Source organism: Danio rerio, chromosome 9 (assembly GCF_049306965.1).
Source record: "Danio rerio strain Tuebingen ecotype United States chromosome 9, GRCz12tu, whole genome shotgun sequence".
NCBI lineage: Eukaryota > Metazoa > Chordata > Actinopteri > Cypriniformes > Danionidae > Danio > Danio rerio.
The window spans coordinates 54,993,556-55,010,302 of NC_133184.1; the positions used below are offsets into that span (position 1 = coordinate 54,993,556).

At 38.7% G+C, this 16,747-nt stretch overlaps 2 protein-coding genes across 5 annotated transcripts in view; one reads left to right on the top strand and one right to left on the bottom strand.

Annotated features, from left to right (window-relative positions):
- The window catches only part of nme9 (NME/NM23 family member 9), a 462,322-nt gene that overhangs the window by 318,431 nt on the left and 127,144 nt on the right, over window positions 1–16,747 (top strand). The window lies entirely within an intron of this gene.
- Window positions 1–16,747, bottom strand: part of si:ch211-45c16.2 — a 142,037-nt gene that overhangs the window by 34,121 nt on the left and 91,169 nt on the right. For 2 of the 4 annotated variants that reach the window (XM_021472209.3, XM_073913295.1), the window contains 2 exons: window positions 8,725–9,429; window positions 3,180–3,363 (listed from right to left, as the gene is read on the bottom strand). In XM_021472209.3, coding sequence (XP_021327884.2) covers window positions 3,180–3,363; window positions 8,725–9,352 — 812 coding nt within the window. In that variant the 5' untranslated portion in view covers window positions 9,353–9,429. Of the gene's footprint in view, window positions 1–3,179; window positions 3,367–8,724; window positions 9,430–16,747 lie in introns of all 4 variants that reach the window. The other 2 variants (XM_021472207.3, XM_021472208.3) reach the window with 1 other exon arrangement.

The following is a 16,747-nucleotide window of genomic DNA, read 5'->3' on the forward strand; positions in this document are numbered from 1 at the left end:
CAGCAATCGTACTTGAGTGCGCACCAAAAGCAGACAAAATATTCTCACCACAAACGAACCGCTTCAGGGTTTGTTTGAAAGCGTACTGAGACCACTTCTTCAAGCAGGTCTCGGTAAGCTTTCAAACGAACCCTGAAGCGATTCGTTTGTGGTGAGAATTTGATTCTTACTAAAACAGGTCCAACCGCAAAAAGTACTGCGCCTTTTAGACTAATCCAGCTGCCGTAGGACGATGCGCTGTGCATTATGGGATATGGAGGAAAAATATTTGTTGACAGCGCTTTACCAACAGAGAGAGGGGAAAACATTACCTGATGGATCGTTGGTAATATTTCCGCAAGATGACCATGTCATCAGTCATTAGTTTAGCTAAATTAAATCACGGCTCCTACTGAAAGTGACGTGTAATGCATTAAACACTGTTTTCCAACCGCAGCTTCGCTTCATTCTCGAAATGTATAGTTTGTCTAAAGCAGGAATACAATCAGTCAGCGCAGTCGTCCCTCCAGAGTATAAAACGCCATTTTGTGTCTGCCGGTTTTGTTTACTTGCGGGAGTTCATTGGCATTTTCCCGCACGTGAATTCTGACCAATCAATAAGCAGTTTAGGAAATATATTCAACAACATCTGGCCAATGAGAGATGTGGATTTTGTCAGATGACTGCATTTTGGTTTGTTTCAACTGGTTCGAACCAAAGCCAGCAGTGTGGTGTGAAAACGACCCAAAGACGGCAGAAAATGCTATAATGCATCATCCATTACCCTTGGTCGGACCAAATGAAGCGAACTACAGATATAAAAAGCACCCTAAGAAAAGATTTTAATGTTTAAGAGAAGATTTTAAACAATAATTAAATTACTTATTAAAACTACTAAGCAATTTATTAATAAACTAATTTCTTTAGTTTTTACCATGATGACAGTATATCAGTTTTTGGGTTTTAGTTTTGTTCAGGAGATAATCAAGAAAAATTAAGGAAGCTAATAATATTGACTTTAGCAGTTCTTAACGTTTTTATATATTTTTATTTTTTATTCCAACCAAACTAAAATAGGGAATACTGTGAAAATGCTCTGTTTAAAGGGCCATGAAACCCCACTGCCTCAGCAAGGTGTTTTCACACCTCTAGTTTGAAAAAAGTCAGGAAAGTGGGCGTGTCCAGCTCTGTTTAGGGGGGAGTGTCGGGGGAGGGAAAGAGAGAAGGATTTGCATAAAAATTGAGTTTTCATTAGGGCACGCGCTGATTTTCACAGAGCCAAAACAAACACACAGACGCAGAGGAGAAAGACAGTGACCGTTTACATCAGGGGTGTCAAACTCACTTCCTGGAGGGCCGAAGCCCTGCACAGTTCAGTTCCAACCCTGCTCCAACACACTTACCTGTAGGTTTCAAACAAGCCTGAAGGACTCAATTAGTTTGATCAGAGTTTGACACCTGTGGTGTACATGGACATCAGTAGTCAAATTATTTGCCAAATTCTTAATTTTTGGACTTTAACTGCAGTTTGGCACTTTCTCTTTCATTGCGGAACATTTCCTGCATGCCCCCCGTGACAAACAAGATATTGCATGCAGGAACTGCTGGAAGAGCGCAGTTTTAATGGAGTGTTTGATACTGCACGGTAGGCTTGGGCAGTATCCAAATTTTGATACCGTCAAACATCCTCCCTCCCTCCTCCCAAACTGTTGGCTTGTGCCTAAATCATTCAGAAACTGAATACCGTATATGTGACCTTAGGTTTGCAGTCACCTGTTGGTCTTGTTCGTATTGGAGATCTGCGCAGGACACCCTCTCGTTCACACACATGCGAGCATGCACGCACGCAAGCACACACAAACACGCAGAGACACACACAGAGAGAGAGAGAGAGAGAGAGAGAGAGAGAGAGAGAGAGAGAGAGAGAGAGAGAGAGAGAGAGAGAGAGAGAGACACAGCACAGCACTACGCACAGCACTATGCTCTCTCTCCCTTTCTCTCATTCCCACGCACACGCCAAACACACACAAACACATACACACAAACAAACAAACAGCATCCACGCTCCCTTTCAAATTACACCAGAGTAACCGACCGCTCCTGCGCTTTATTAAAAAATTGTAGACCTCTAGTTTGTATTTACCACGTCTCCCTTCGGAAATACTGCCAAACTGCAGGACACTTGGTGCGCGACTCGCCACCTCACCTCTCCCTCTCTCTCTCTCTCCTCCACACTGTCCCGTGACGACAATCACGCATACGCATTTGTAGGCATTAAATAAATAATATTTAATATTTAATACTTGTCTCCTATTTAAGTGCATTGTTTTTTATGATGGTATTGAAACTGACACTGTTGCTTTTTTTAGATCCGGCAGTATACCATATTATCGTACAAGCCTAGTGCACGGTGAATGGGAGGGGAAAAAAAATGCATCATAAAGCCATGTGTGTATAGACTATCCTGTCACAAAATGCGGTGAAAATCCTACACTATGGTGAGAGTTCAATTAATGAGTTTGAAAGTTTACACTCGGAGAGCAGCATTTACAGCGGATCTTTCAGTCCATAATATTGTAGTGATATGAAAATAAGAAGATTTTACCCAGTTTCATTGAGTTTGGGTATACCTTATGGACACATTTTTTTCATCAGCTAAAAAGAAATTGTATGATATATTAACCTTTGCAGTCTGGACAACCTATCTGACCTAATTGTATTAGTGATCAATCTCCATCACTTAAAGGCTGAAACAAGATAAGTATTGAGTTAAAACCCCTGGAACATCTGACCTATGTATTACACAAAAAACAGAATGTTTTATCAAAGTTTGTACTCCATATTTGGATTATTTGGCACCAAGTCTTTGCCTACATCATATTAAAAAATGAATATTGTAACTATATTAATATCATCTGGAAAATAAACAATCTGCTTTATTTGGGATTGTCCTGTTTTATATTTAATCAGATATTTAATACATTTTTTCTTACTTGTTTTGCTTTTATTTTTCTTTGTGTGTCTTTTAAAGATGTATTGTTATATCTGTACTATTGCGAACATTTCATAAACATAATTAAATATAAAAAAAGAAGAACATTTGATGTGTATTCAGCGGCAGAACTGAAAGCCGAGCCTGTATTGCAACGCTCTGTTCCTCCTGTGGGTGGTGTGCAGTGAGCAGAGACACTGTGACCTACTTGAAGCTGATGATGTTGGGGTGTTTGAGTTTGCGGAGGTGTTTGATATCCGTCTCCTTCTGCTCGCGGACTTTCTTGATGGCGACCTCTTCAGAGCGAAACTTCCCAAGAAATACAGCGCCCTGAGCTCCGCTTCCCAACCACTGCAGCTCCGAGATCTCCTCAAACGGCACCTCCCACATCTCTACTGACCAATCACAACACAAACAACAGCGTATGATTAAAACCACGAGTAAGTCCTGCAAATGACTTGAACAGAAAGTGTTGTTTTGCATTGCATTCCTTTTCTATGCTAATATGAATCTTTGCATCTTGTGCATTATATGGCATTTAAAAGGGGGTCTATTATGCCCCTTTTTACAAGATTTACAATAAATCTCACGAGTGTGCATGTGAAGTTTCAGCTCAAAATAGCACAAAAATACCGTTTTATAACTTATTGAAACTATCTCTTTTAGGTTTTGATCCTAATAGTGGTGTTTTGGTGACTGTCACTTTAAATTCAAATGAGATTGTGCTCTTTTCAAAAGAGGGCGGAGCTACACAGCTCTGCACAAACCCCATTAAACGCGATACAATTCATAACGACAGTGAGACAAAAATAACCTCCGCATTTCATTAATAGAATCGCTCTGTATAATTCACGTTAGTGCGCGCGCGCGTATGAGAGAGAGAGAGAGAGCTTTGTGTGTGTGTGTGTGTGTGTGTGTGTTTATACAGACAGCTTGACTGTCTTGACTGTATAGCTGGGTGTTTCGGTTTTGTTCTCCCCCGCTCTTTAGTGGGATCGGGCACGGCGGGTATAAAACAGGGCGGGTCGGGCAGCGGGACAACAAATTCTTAATATAAGCGGGAGCGGTCGGGTTCGGGCTAAAACCTGGCGGGTGCGGGCGGGAGCGGGATTCAAAATTTAGTCCCGCGCAGATCTCTAGTCCACGGCGCCCAGCTGCCGACTTAAAGTGCCGCCGCGTGCACCCCGACAGAAACCCACGCCCAGAATTCCAAAATGCATGACGCTGCATTAGCTTTTGGTGTGCGACTTGCAGGCAAGTTTGTTATTTTATTTCCAATGGAGAGACGCGCACATGAGGCAACGCGCTTGCACTTTTCCAGCTGCACCTAGTTAAGATCATAGGGAGCTTCTGTGAATGTGAGAAATGCAAACAGCTGAAGTTTAAGGTAGACGCAATGAAAAGTACACATTTGCAAACCTACCTAAAGGAACAACCAATAATTCCGATGAGAGCGATAATGTGGAGAATATTGATCTTGTGTTGAGCCCAATGAGCCTTACATCTAATACTAGAGCTAGGGTGTTCCTTTAGTGATATCCCTTTGACTCGCGCTGAAAATGGCGGACATGAAATGAAAATCAATATTGGTGCGCGGGGGGAACCGCACTCCTACGTCAAGTTGCGGTCGCTCTGAAAACCGTTCCAATTGGTCCACCGTTTTTGTGTTGTTATTTATTTATTTTTTTTCATTTTTTATTTTGAGTTTTCAGAAGAAAATACATATATATCTTACATATTCTCTCATACAGAAAGAGACTTACAGATCTTGTATATGCTTTGTATTTTCTTCTCTTTAACAACAAGAATAACTATGAACAGTAAAACATGGGGAGCTACAAGTCCTTTAAAAGTTTTCCTTTAAAGAAGAAAAGATACTTATTTATACAATGTTACATTTAGGTTACAATTCAAGAAAAATTCGGGCATATTGGTGAAATATACTCAGTCCATTTACTCCAAATTAGAAAAAAGTATTCTGTTTGTGTTCTTAATGAAAACGATAGTTTTTCCATGACATATATAGTGTGCACTGTATCAATCCATTCTTCAACTGTAGGTGACTCTAATTTTAACCATTTTTTTGTGATTACTTTTTTACTGGCTGCCAAAAGAATAAATAGCAGTTTCTTGTCTTTATTAATCCATCCATCCAAATTTATATTACCTAAATATAAAGATTCACAGGTAAAGGCAATCTCTACTTCAAAAATGGCATCCAGATGTATTTTAATCTCTTTCCAATATGGGGTTAATTTCTGACAATCCCAAAAAACATGATAATGATTAGCTATTTTTTCCCCACACATTCTCCAGCAGCTAGTACCCTTTCCTCTATGTATTTTCTGTGATGGTGTGCTAAAAAACCTTAAGACATTCTTCCAACAGAATTCTCTCCACATGGCAGAGCTGGTACATTTCCATTGGGTTGAACAAATATTTCCCCAATCTTCATCTGAGATATTGAGATTTCCCTCCATTTTCCATTTAATCTCTGACATATAATGTATTTTCCGATACTGATTCGCGAAATCCCTTATATAATTTCGAAATGATCTTAGTACATGATTGGGCCTTGCTCACTGATAAAAACACTTTTATTATTCCTGTCTCTGCAGCTTTTAATGTTTCTGGTTTAATATTACATTTAATATAATGTCTTATATGAAGGTATCTATAAAAGTCACTTTGGTTAAACCCATATTTTTCCTTTAAAGATTGAAAGGTTTGAATCGTTTTTATGTTGTTAAATTGAAAAAAATAAAAATAAAAGAACTGGGTGTGTTTTTAATCACCCCAATATGACGGTCTAAACACTTTATCTACACACATTTCTGTCCAAAGAGCTTGAAAAGTCGATTTTTTTTTTTTACCATAGGTGCCCTTTAAAGTCTTAAGTAAGTATGTTATCACTGCTGTCACTGCCACAGTCAAAGTAAACGTATGTTTTGCTATGCATAATACATTATTAGTGTAGTTTTAGGACTTGTTTTATTAAATGCAACGATGCCCATGATCACAGAAACACGTGTGTGATTTGTGAGAAACGAATAGGCCACATACATTGTCAAAGCAATATAGAAATAAAGGTGAATTGATTTAAATTAAGCATGTTTCATTAAATAATCAATTAATTATCTATCCCACTTATTCACCTTGCTAAGCAGGTTTCCCCCTCATTTTGTCAAAATCGAATTTCCCCCACTGTTTAACATGTAATGCAAAGTTTTGTTTGTGTAACACCCCATTCACACGGGCCGTCAACGCTTCCTATTCACTTTGAATGGGTGACGTCAAGTGTTGCCGAACTGCATTGTGGATCCATTTGTGTAAATCTCTGTGTAAAACCAGCTAAAATGTCTCCTACATTTTTAATTATTTATGCATATATTTGTATGTTATTCATTTACAAAAAAATGCATTTGATTCCAGTTTTATTTTTATTTGTCATACTTACAGTTGAAGTCAGAATTATTTGCCCCCTGAATATTTTTTCCCCATTTTTTTTCCTGTGTCGTGGAGCAGATTTTTTCAACACATTTCTAAACATAATAGTTTTAATATATCATTTCTAATACCTGATTTGTTTTATCTTTGCCATGATGTCAGTAACTAATATTTTACTAGATATTTTTTTCAAGACACTTCTATACAGCTTAAATTAACTAGGTTAATCAGGTTAACTAGGCAGGTTATGGGTAATTAGTTATTGTATAATGATGGTTTGTTCTGTAGACTATTGAAAAATATATAGCTTAAAGGGGCTAATAATTTTGACCTTAAAATGGCTTTTAAAAAATAAAAACTGCTTTAATTCTGGCCGAAATAAAACATATAAGACTTTCTCCAGAAAAAAAATACTATCAGACATACTGTGAAGTTTAACTTGCTCTGTTGAACATCATTTGGGAAATATTTAAAACAAGAAAAAAAAATAAAAATTGTAATAATTCTGGCATCAAATGAATATACTTTTTTTTTAAATAGGTGTTTTCTGGCTTGCAAACTTGCAAAAAATATTTTCACATATGTATTATAGGTTAAATATATTACAGTTAATAAAAATTTATACACTTAAATAATAAATTAACAATATTAAAATGTAAAAATATTACTGTAATAAAATTATTAATATTAAAATGTGCTTTCTTCTCGCTGTTTTTACACAAAGTGAGCCTAATTTTTTTTAATCTTCCCTAGGGCCCATTCAACCCTACAGACTGGCACTGCAAAATAGGTCCCCTTTAAAGATGCATCTAAATTTGACTATAATAAAGGAGTGCAATGCTGCGACTGCTCTCCTAGTTAGACCGAAACTGCATTTCGCTGCCTTGTACTTGTACATGTGTAAAGACAATAAAGTTGAACCTAATCTAATCTAATCTAATCTAATCTAATCAAAAATATATATAATTAAACATTAGAGCATCTGTAATTTACTATATTTATTTTATTTTAAATGATAGGGCTATTTAAGTAAATATTTTGTGTATATTAGTTGTACTAATTGGGTACTAAATGTTTAGTATGTATTACAGAAAAACAGGGCAAATGAATCGCTAATGAAATTATTAAGCTATTAAAATTTGCTTAAAAATTAAAATAAAATTAGAAATAAAAGCTTTAAGTTAAATTGTTTCACTTTTTTTGTTTCATTTATTATGTTATGATTAACCAAAAATATAAATATAAGTTTTAATGCACTTGATGTTGATGATCTTTCTATCTGTTATGTTTTTTTCTCTATTATCATTATATATAATATTATATACACACACAAGGGTTGTCACGATACTGCAATTTAATACTAATCGATACTAAAATATTTAAAACGTCAATTTCCCATGAACATTTGAGCGCTGTTGAGTGCGTTCTTAAACAGCGCTGGTTTGCCATTGTGTTTGCGGGCTCAACAGAAATGACTGTGCTGTTTATTGAGTGTAAACACAAATACAGGGACACTGGATTGTTTTAAAGCCACGATTCGTCAGCAGATCACTTGTACGTCAGCTTATAAACAAAACAGTTGATCGACATGAAGAATCAGCTCAATATTAAGTGCAATATTAATAAATAAGGGTGTCACGATCTTCCAAATCCCAATTCGATTCGATTTTCGATTATGAATAGTTAATTAATTAATGACCAATTAATTATTTGTAGCCTACCGTTTAAACTACCTGACCTGCATGGTCTTTGTTTTACCCATAAACAAATCATACAGTAAATGAATAAAGGCAAGATACACACATAATTACCACCTGTCAATCACTTTTTCTGCGGGATTCGTGAATAGGCAGTGATCTGTGTCGTTATAATGGCGTCGGTAAAAAATAATGGCGTCGGTGTTGTCTATCGGACGAACCCTAATACGTACATAGCAGAGCTTGTGTTTTTTTTGTCGACAACACGAACGTTGTCAACATAACTCACTGGAAATCCAAAATGCTTACACACCGGCGACTTCATTGAAAGAGGAGAGGGTTTAAGCTTTGTCGACGGGTCTCCTATATCTGCAGTTCAACAAGCACGTTAACAAGCCTGTTTTTTTCCCGCTTGGCAAGACAAGCTGACGTGACATGGGGGCGTGGCAGCATCGACGATTCTTTTTTTTTGATTCGATAATCGAAATTGAGCATAAATTTCGATCGATTTCGATTAAAAATCGAAATGGTGACACCCCTATTAATAAAGATAACCCGACTTCATTTAGTAATTTATACTTAATCTGGCACTTCCCAGACTCCACTAACCTTGCTGTTGAAGCTTATACTCGGTTGAATATGTCTTCCCAATGATATTCCACACAGGCCTCAAGCACCCAAATAGTCCCTCAAGAAACCCTCCGCTGCCCGTCCCGGCTCTGTGAAAGTGCAGTTTGATGTCATCATGTGGATGATGGTGTGTGTCGTCTCCACTATGCTCCATGGGACAGCCGTTCTCCTCGTTTTTCTCCTCTCCGCCACTTCCGCATCCACCCTGACCGCAAGATCCAGGTGTTTCAGCATCCTCCTGCTCCTGTAGCTGTAAAACGCTGTTTTCGAAGTGTCCTTGTTCGCGTGTTGAGTCCTCGCTAAGTGCTGTGCATGGAGGACTGGTGCCGCCTGGCTCCTCATCTCGAACCGGCAGCTGTAAGTGATGGAGAGGCATGGGCAGCGTGGTTGGAGGAGCGAGATCTGTGATGATCTGTGGTGGGGGTGGAGGAGGAGGAGGAGCAGGAGGCAGGAGCGCTTGAGGAGAGATGTTATTGTTGGGTTTCTTTATCGAGTCTCCGACGACTGTGAGTTTGAGCTCCTCCTTCAGTTTGCCCACCAGCAGGCTGGGACAGGACGTCCAGGACAGCACCTCCGGGGAGCTTCCCATGGTGCTGTGCGTGTGCATGGGCAGACGTCCTCCTCAGCGCACCGAAATCAGCCAGCCGGCTTTATGGATGCCTTCCGATGGGGTTTATGACACGCCTGTTGGAGGAACACAGGGAGAAGGATGTTAGATATTTCCAGTGGTGGAAAGAGCACTGAAAAAAAAACATTCTCAAGTGAAAGTACCATTAGTTGACCAAAAATGCTAAACGCCTCAGGCATATCTGTGAATCTGGATTAAGATCGTCAAGGGGGTCGAATCGAGATCGCGATCTTTTAACGATTAATTGTGCAGCACTGCTAACGAGGATAAAAGAAGCACTTCAAATCATCAGAAAACAGCAACATACAGATGCCTTAAGTTGGTTTAGCAGTTGATTAAACAAACAAGCAAGACAAATGGAAAGATAAGAATTCAACAGTGAGTAATATTAATGAGCAGAAAGTTTAAAGAGAGAGAGAGCGCGATTATTTTAGTAAATAAAATGAACCAATAAATACATATAAATAATAATAAAGCTGTCTTAAAACAATTCACCTTTTAGAACAGACTTTCACCTGCGATGTCTTAAAATGCACCCTACATGGGTAGCTCACTAGGTTTTGAAACGGAGCCCCAAAAAATTAAAAATAAAAACTATGCAATGAATTTAAAACATAAACTAAACAATTAAACATCACAACTACTGCTTTGACTGCTAAATAAAGTCTGAATGGTTGATCATTTTCATATCCAATCTCATTCTGCACACAGCAGGAGACGGATTGGAGGCATTTGCATTAATGATGATTATCTCTTTAGAGAGAGAGAGAGAGAGAGAGAGAGAGAGAGAGAGAGAGAGAGATTCTGAGAAGATGTATTTGTGATCTGCCTCTGTTGACTGACTGTGTGTTTCTGCTGCTCTCAGATTAAAGCAGAATGAGTATTAGGAGCTCTGAGAGCAAAACATCTGGCACACACACACACACACACACACACACACACACACACACACACACACACACACACACAAGTCACAGAGGACGAATGGCCCATAATCCGCTGCTGTTGTTGTTGCGCAAGACCTCACAAAACCAAAATGATTTAGTCTGCATTGGTGTCTGAGCTAGAGGTCAGCAACCTTTATGATCTGACCATCACTGCATATAAAACACACTCCATATCCAGAGCAGCATTCACAAGTGTGTTTACACATGTTAGAATAACTGTGGAGATAAAAACTAAGTCACATGCTGTGTGCTATACTGTAGCTGAAGCTAAAGGCAAAACAGTTAGGAGAGCTCTTAAAAAGTCAGTTTCTCTTCGTTTAACAGATTGGATTCGGGTAAATGTTAAAAACCATTTCAATATGTTACGATCTGATAACTTTTCTTTAATAAATAAACACATTGTAAAATGACAACTGGGGTCCGTTCTTGGTACCTCCCTTAAATGATCTCAGATGATTCGGCTGATCCTGGATCAAGTGATCTCAGGCCAGTTTGGTTCTTCAAACAAGTTTGTGGATCCGATTAAAATGTCTGGATGAACTGATCTGAGATCTCAGCTGCGCTGATGGTCGTGGGGAGTGGAGAACATGTGTCTAATTCCAGCGGCGCTCCAGGGACAGACGAGTCTTCGCTGAGGCCATCTTCCAGCCTCCACCGTGGTGACTGCAGCTCTGCACAAGACTTTTGGTCAGCGGAGAAATTAAAATGGTTGTGCCCAACTGAGTCTGGTTCTCTCAAGGTTTTTTTTCTTCACTCCCATCAGGTGAAGTTTTTTTTTCCCTCTCCGCTGTCGCCACTGCCTCGCATAGTTCAGGATTGGTAGAGCTACGCATCGATGAATTTGCTCTTCAGTGTTTGAACTCTCAGTAATGATGAAATCACACTGAACTGAGCTAAACTGAACTGAACTGAACTTAAACACTAAAACTGAACTACACTGTTCCAGTTACTATGACCATTTATGTGAAGCTGCTTTGACACAATCTACATTGTAAAAGCGCTATACAAATAAAGCTGAATTGAATTGAAGTGAAGGACAGATCCCCGAAACCATGATCAGCAATGCAGTGATTTGCTGACGGCACAGCAGCGTAATGACATCATCTGATTAATATTCAATTATGCGTGTGAGCAACATTCAATTCAATTCATAAGTTTGTTAAATATGATACGCAATAATTTTCCACATTTGTTGTGAGCTGCAGGCTTTACACTTTCATGTGTCAAGAGTATTTAGCTATTTATTTAGTTTTTTTATTATAGTAGTCATAGTAGTATTATAGCATATATATTTACATTAAATGTCGCCTATCCTGTTGTTGTCTATTGGAAGGAATGCGTCAATAGAGCCGCCATTTTAGTACAGGGTAGCGCTCCTTTGAGGTACAGTGGAGGACTGTGGCCACCCAGAGCCAGTTGTTGTTGGAGACCCCCAAAACCTAAATATAACCTTTATAATGCATAATAGGGGCTCTTTATGCCATTAAAACAAAGTTAAATGTGTACACACTGTGACTGCCGGTTTCTGTATTGATTCCCAGCATGCAGCATGAATAAATCACTCATATTATGTTTCATTATTAGCTGTATGTTTATGCACTGGTGTTTTTTTTTATTTGATCTTCTCATTTCCAAACCAGGCAGGTAAGGGTAAAAGATGACTGACAAGCACAGAAAATCAGAGAATAAATGTAGATGTTATTGTAAAGCAGCCGAGCAGGGTTTGAATTTGGACCAATGAAATTTCACCATGGGCGGGGCTTCGAGGAGTGACACTGAAGATATGCAAAGTGTGCAAAAGGAGGCGGATGAAAACACACTGTATGCTGCACTCGTGGTGAAAACAAACAGACGGACAAAAGAGAGCGGACAAGAGGATTGTGGGTAACACACATACTCATACACCTCTGACAGCTGCTCTATTCTCATCCACTATTGATTATTGTGACCAAACAAACAGACTGTTGCTGTTGGTAACCAAAGCAAAACCCAAACAAAAGCCAGAAAGAGTAACATGTGACCTGAGGGAAGAACAGCTCCTGTTATTTCATCAGAAACAAGAGAAAGTTTATACAAAATATTAGATATATTAAATATAGGACATCTTTATGAAAGCAGGAAAACAGAAAATGCAAACAAAATAAGGGATAAATTAAAAATAAAACTAAAATCAACTAAAAGATTGTCTCTTTATTGCAATGTCCTTGATGGAGCTTTGCAAAATTGGACAAAATTGAGTAGTTCAATCCATGTACAAAAGATAAATATGTAATGTAATGTAATGTGTATTTATATAGCGCATTTATTGTGTATGGCAATACACCCAAAGCGCTTCACAATCATGAGGGGGGTCTCTCTACACCACCACCAGTGTGCAGCATCCACTTGGATGATGCGACGGCAGCCACAGGACAACGGCACCAGTGCGCTTACCACACACCAGCTATTGGTGGAGTGGAGAGACAGTGATAGAGCCAATTCAGTGGAAGGGGATGATTGGGAGGCCATGATCGTAAGGGCCGATAGAGGGACTTTGGCCAGGACACCGGGGTTACACCCCTGCTCTTTCACGAGAAGTGCCAGGGGATTTTTTAATGACCACAGAGAGTCAGGACCTCGGTTTAACGTCTCATCCGAAAGACGGCGCCCACTGACAGTGTAGTGTCCCCTTCACTTTTACTGGGGCATTATGACTCGCACAGACCACAGGTTGAGCGCCCCCTGCTGACCTCACTAACACCACTTCGAACAGCAACATAGTGTTCCCTAGTGGTCTCCCATCCAGGTACTGACCAGGCTCAGCCCTGCTTAGCTTCAGTGAGTAACCGGTCTTGGGCTGCAGGGTGACATGGCTTTGGTGACAGGGTGAATATGAGAATATTAGAGGTGATCATGCCATATAAAAGGGCCTGAACCAGACAGAATTCAACCCGACCCCGACAAGTACATTTTAAATTGACAGAACTAATTTAGTTATCGATTTGACAGGGACATTGTGTGTCACAGTGAAAATGAAAATTAAATAATTTCATTTCATTTGAAATTGTGGCAGATATTTTGCGAACTGTGTTTTATAATGAAATTGTTGATCTGATTTTCATTTTAATTTAATTTATTCAAAATTGGCAGGATTTACCTTCCATATTGATTGTCTTTCACACAAACAGATCACTCTAAAAACCCTCCATGCAAGACGTGCCTTATTCAACAAACTGCATTGTGAACATTTCTGAAAGAAACCTTGCATCGCAGAGTAAGCGCAGAAAGCTGCCATGAAGCGGAGCAGAGCTGGGAGGGAGTGAGAGGTGGAGGTGCATTATGAGGACAGAAGAGGTCAAGCCCCCTTCATGACCCGACCCGAGCTTCTCCACTGATCAGAACCAAAGATCTGGACTAACCAGAAACTGGAGAAACATGTTCACCGCAAATCAGCTCAGCGCATCCAATCACTCCTGCTCTTCTTACATCCGCACCATTAGAATTTCTACAGCTCAACTCTCCTGAGCTACACTTTAGAGTGAGGTTCCATTAGTTCACGCATTTACTATCATAAACATTACAGTTATTACAGCATTTGTTCATCCTGGTTAACATTTAAGAAAAAAAAAGGTCCTTCGTTGTTAGCTCACAGCGCACTGACTAATGTTAACACGCACTCTGGATTTTACTAATGCATTAGTAAATGTTGAACTATGATTAATAAAGGCTGTATATTAGGGCTGTGCAATTAATCGAAAAACCGGTTTCGATTTCGATTACGGCTCATAACGATTATGAAAAACCATTAATCGAGATAAACGATTATTCCATCATATACCGCCTCCTTTCCAGTTCCACGTGAAAGTGACTGAAAGATGTGCTGTGATGTAACTTTTGCAGCATGGGATGCGCATCATATTTTTAAAAGCGCGAAAGGGCACGTACTGTTGTGTGTGTGCGCGCTGCGCTTAGCCTCGGACAGGTATTGTGTGTGTGTTTGTGTGTGTTGTTGTGCGTGCGGTCCGGGCTTAGCCTCAGACAGCAGAGCACACGCACATCTAACGCCATCTTAATGCGAGCGCTTTAATGGTCAACTACATGCACGGTGTTTAGTGATTATTCATATTAATCAATAAAAGTTGAGAATCAAAAGACACGTGAAAGAGAAACCATATCAGAGCCGCACTGTTCTTAAAGTGACAGCGTGCGATATTCCTGCTGCTGTTTTTATTATTAATCAAACAACAAAAGGACAAAATCCACTCACTGCTCTTGACTGAAGGACTTTTTTTTTCTTACAGTGAAGATGCTTAAAACACAGTTTAAACAGATTTAATAGCTTATTTCTAATAACTTTTATCTTTGCTATGATGACAGCACATTATATTTTATAAGATATTTTTCAAGATACTAGTATTCAGCTTAAAGTGACATTTAAAGGCTTAACTAGAGTAAATAGGCAAGTCATTATGTAACAGTAGATTCTTCTGCAGACAATCAAAAATACATATATTGCTTAAGGGGGCTAATAATACTGAGTTATTAAAATAGCAGGGCTCGAAATTGCGACCATTTTGGTCGCATATGCGCCCGAAAATTAATCTATGCGACCTCATAATATATTTGGGCGCATTAGTGCGACTGCAGATAATGGTTGTAGTGCGACCTGTTTTGATTTTTTGTAAAAACGTGCTGAATCGCTCTTCCCTGCCGCTATATTGGTTCATGTTAGCTGTCATTCACTCAAGGTATTGCGCTGTCAGATGACAGGGAAGGAGCTTTTATGACCACGGGAAATGCAAACGGCTGAAGAGTAAAAACTTAAAGCACACAGGTTTGCAAAACCCACCTAAAGTTGAGGCGCAGATGAAAGCGATCATGACACGTCACGTGGTGAATAATGATCCGCCAGCTGAGATCAATCGAGTACGCGCTTCTTGGAGAAGGTGCCCGAATCTCCATGCGTTGCATTCACTGCGTGTTCAGCGCAAATGTCCGTTAAAAGTCAAATCTAGTACTGTTCATATCATCGCCAAAGAAGCTTGCCTTTACCAAGTTTACACTGAAACTGCGGCTCATAACAATGACCGGTATTGCGCCGATGGTTAGCGCAAGAATCCTGCGCTGCCAGCTCATAAATTGGGTCGGCTGACTCGCCTGCTTTCCACAAACACAGAAAAATGAAGATCATCTCAGACTGAACCTTTAAATTGACACAAACTGAAACCAAAACTTTTAAAGAGTGATAGAAGTGAGACTTTACTTACTTTCTTTTGTATATTCTTTTTGAGGTGTATATTATTTTTATATTTATTTACTGATGACTGTTTTGCAGCTTTCATCATTGAATTGAATGATTTATTATAATCTTTTGTTTGTTTTGTTGCAGAAATATTATTTATTAAATTGACATGCATATAAAAACAGCAGTACAAAATCAATATTTCTTACTGCAATGCTTCATTTTTGTTTGATGCAAACTATACAATTATTTTTCATAAAGTAACAGACTTTTTATAGCAGATAACCTACATTCATGCACATTCAAGGCAGCATCATAATGAGAAATGGAATTCATTGTTACTATTAGTCATTTTTTAATCATCATTAATATTCTATGGCCTAATTATTAGACAATCATTTTGGAATTATTGCTCACAAATATTAATGTCTTTGCAGCATTAGTAAGATAGTTGTTTCTGGTTTTTGTCAGTCCTATTAATGTTGTTTTAAAATACAATAAATCCATTAAAAAACAATTTGCAGCGGTGCTCATTTATTTTTGGTGTTGCTCCTAAATTTTTTCTGGTGCTCCTAAAATTTTTGTGGTGCTCCTAAATATTTGAAGTTGGGAGCACCGGTGCTACCAAGTAAAAAAGTTAATTTCGAGCCCTGAATAGGTTTTCAAAATATTTAAACCTGATTTTTTTTTTAGCTGAAATAAAAAAATAAGCCTTTCTCCAGAAGAAAAAATATTATAGGAAATACTGTAAAAAAATTGCTCTGTTAAACATAATTTGGGAAATATTTGTATATAGAAATAAATTCTCAGAAGGGCGAATAATTTTGACTTCAACTGATAATTGTTTTGAATAATCGTGATTACAATTATGACCAAAATAATCGTGATTATGATTTTTCCCCATAATCGAGCAGCCCTACTGTATATTGCTCATTATTAGTTCATGTTAGTAAGTAAAGCAAGTAAATACTATAAACTAACATTAATGAAACCTCGTAAAGTCATTACTATTTAGCGGTGATGCTCTGATCGATTGGCCGGAGATGGGTATAGGCCGATAATCACATTTAGGGCGCACTCATACTATGTACAGTTGCCTTGAACTGGGCCAAAGCACGCTTGTCCCCCCTCCCGTCTCCCTCGATGGCCCGCACTTACATTACATTCATAAAAACTAGCAGAATATCTGACTTCAGCATTGTTTTT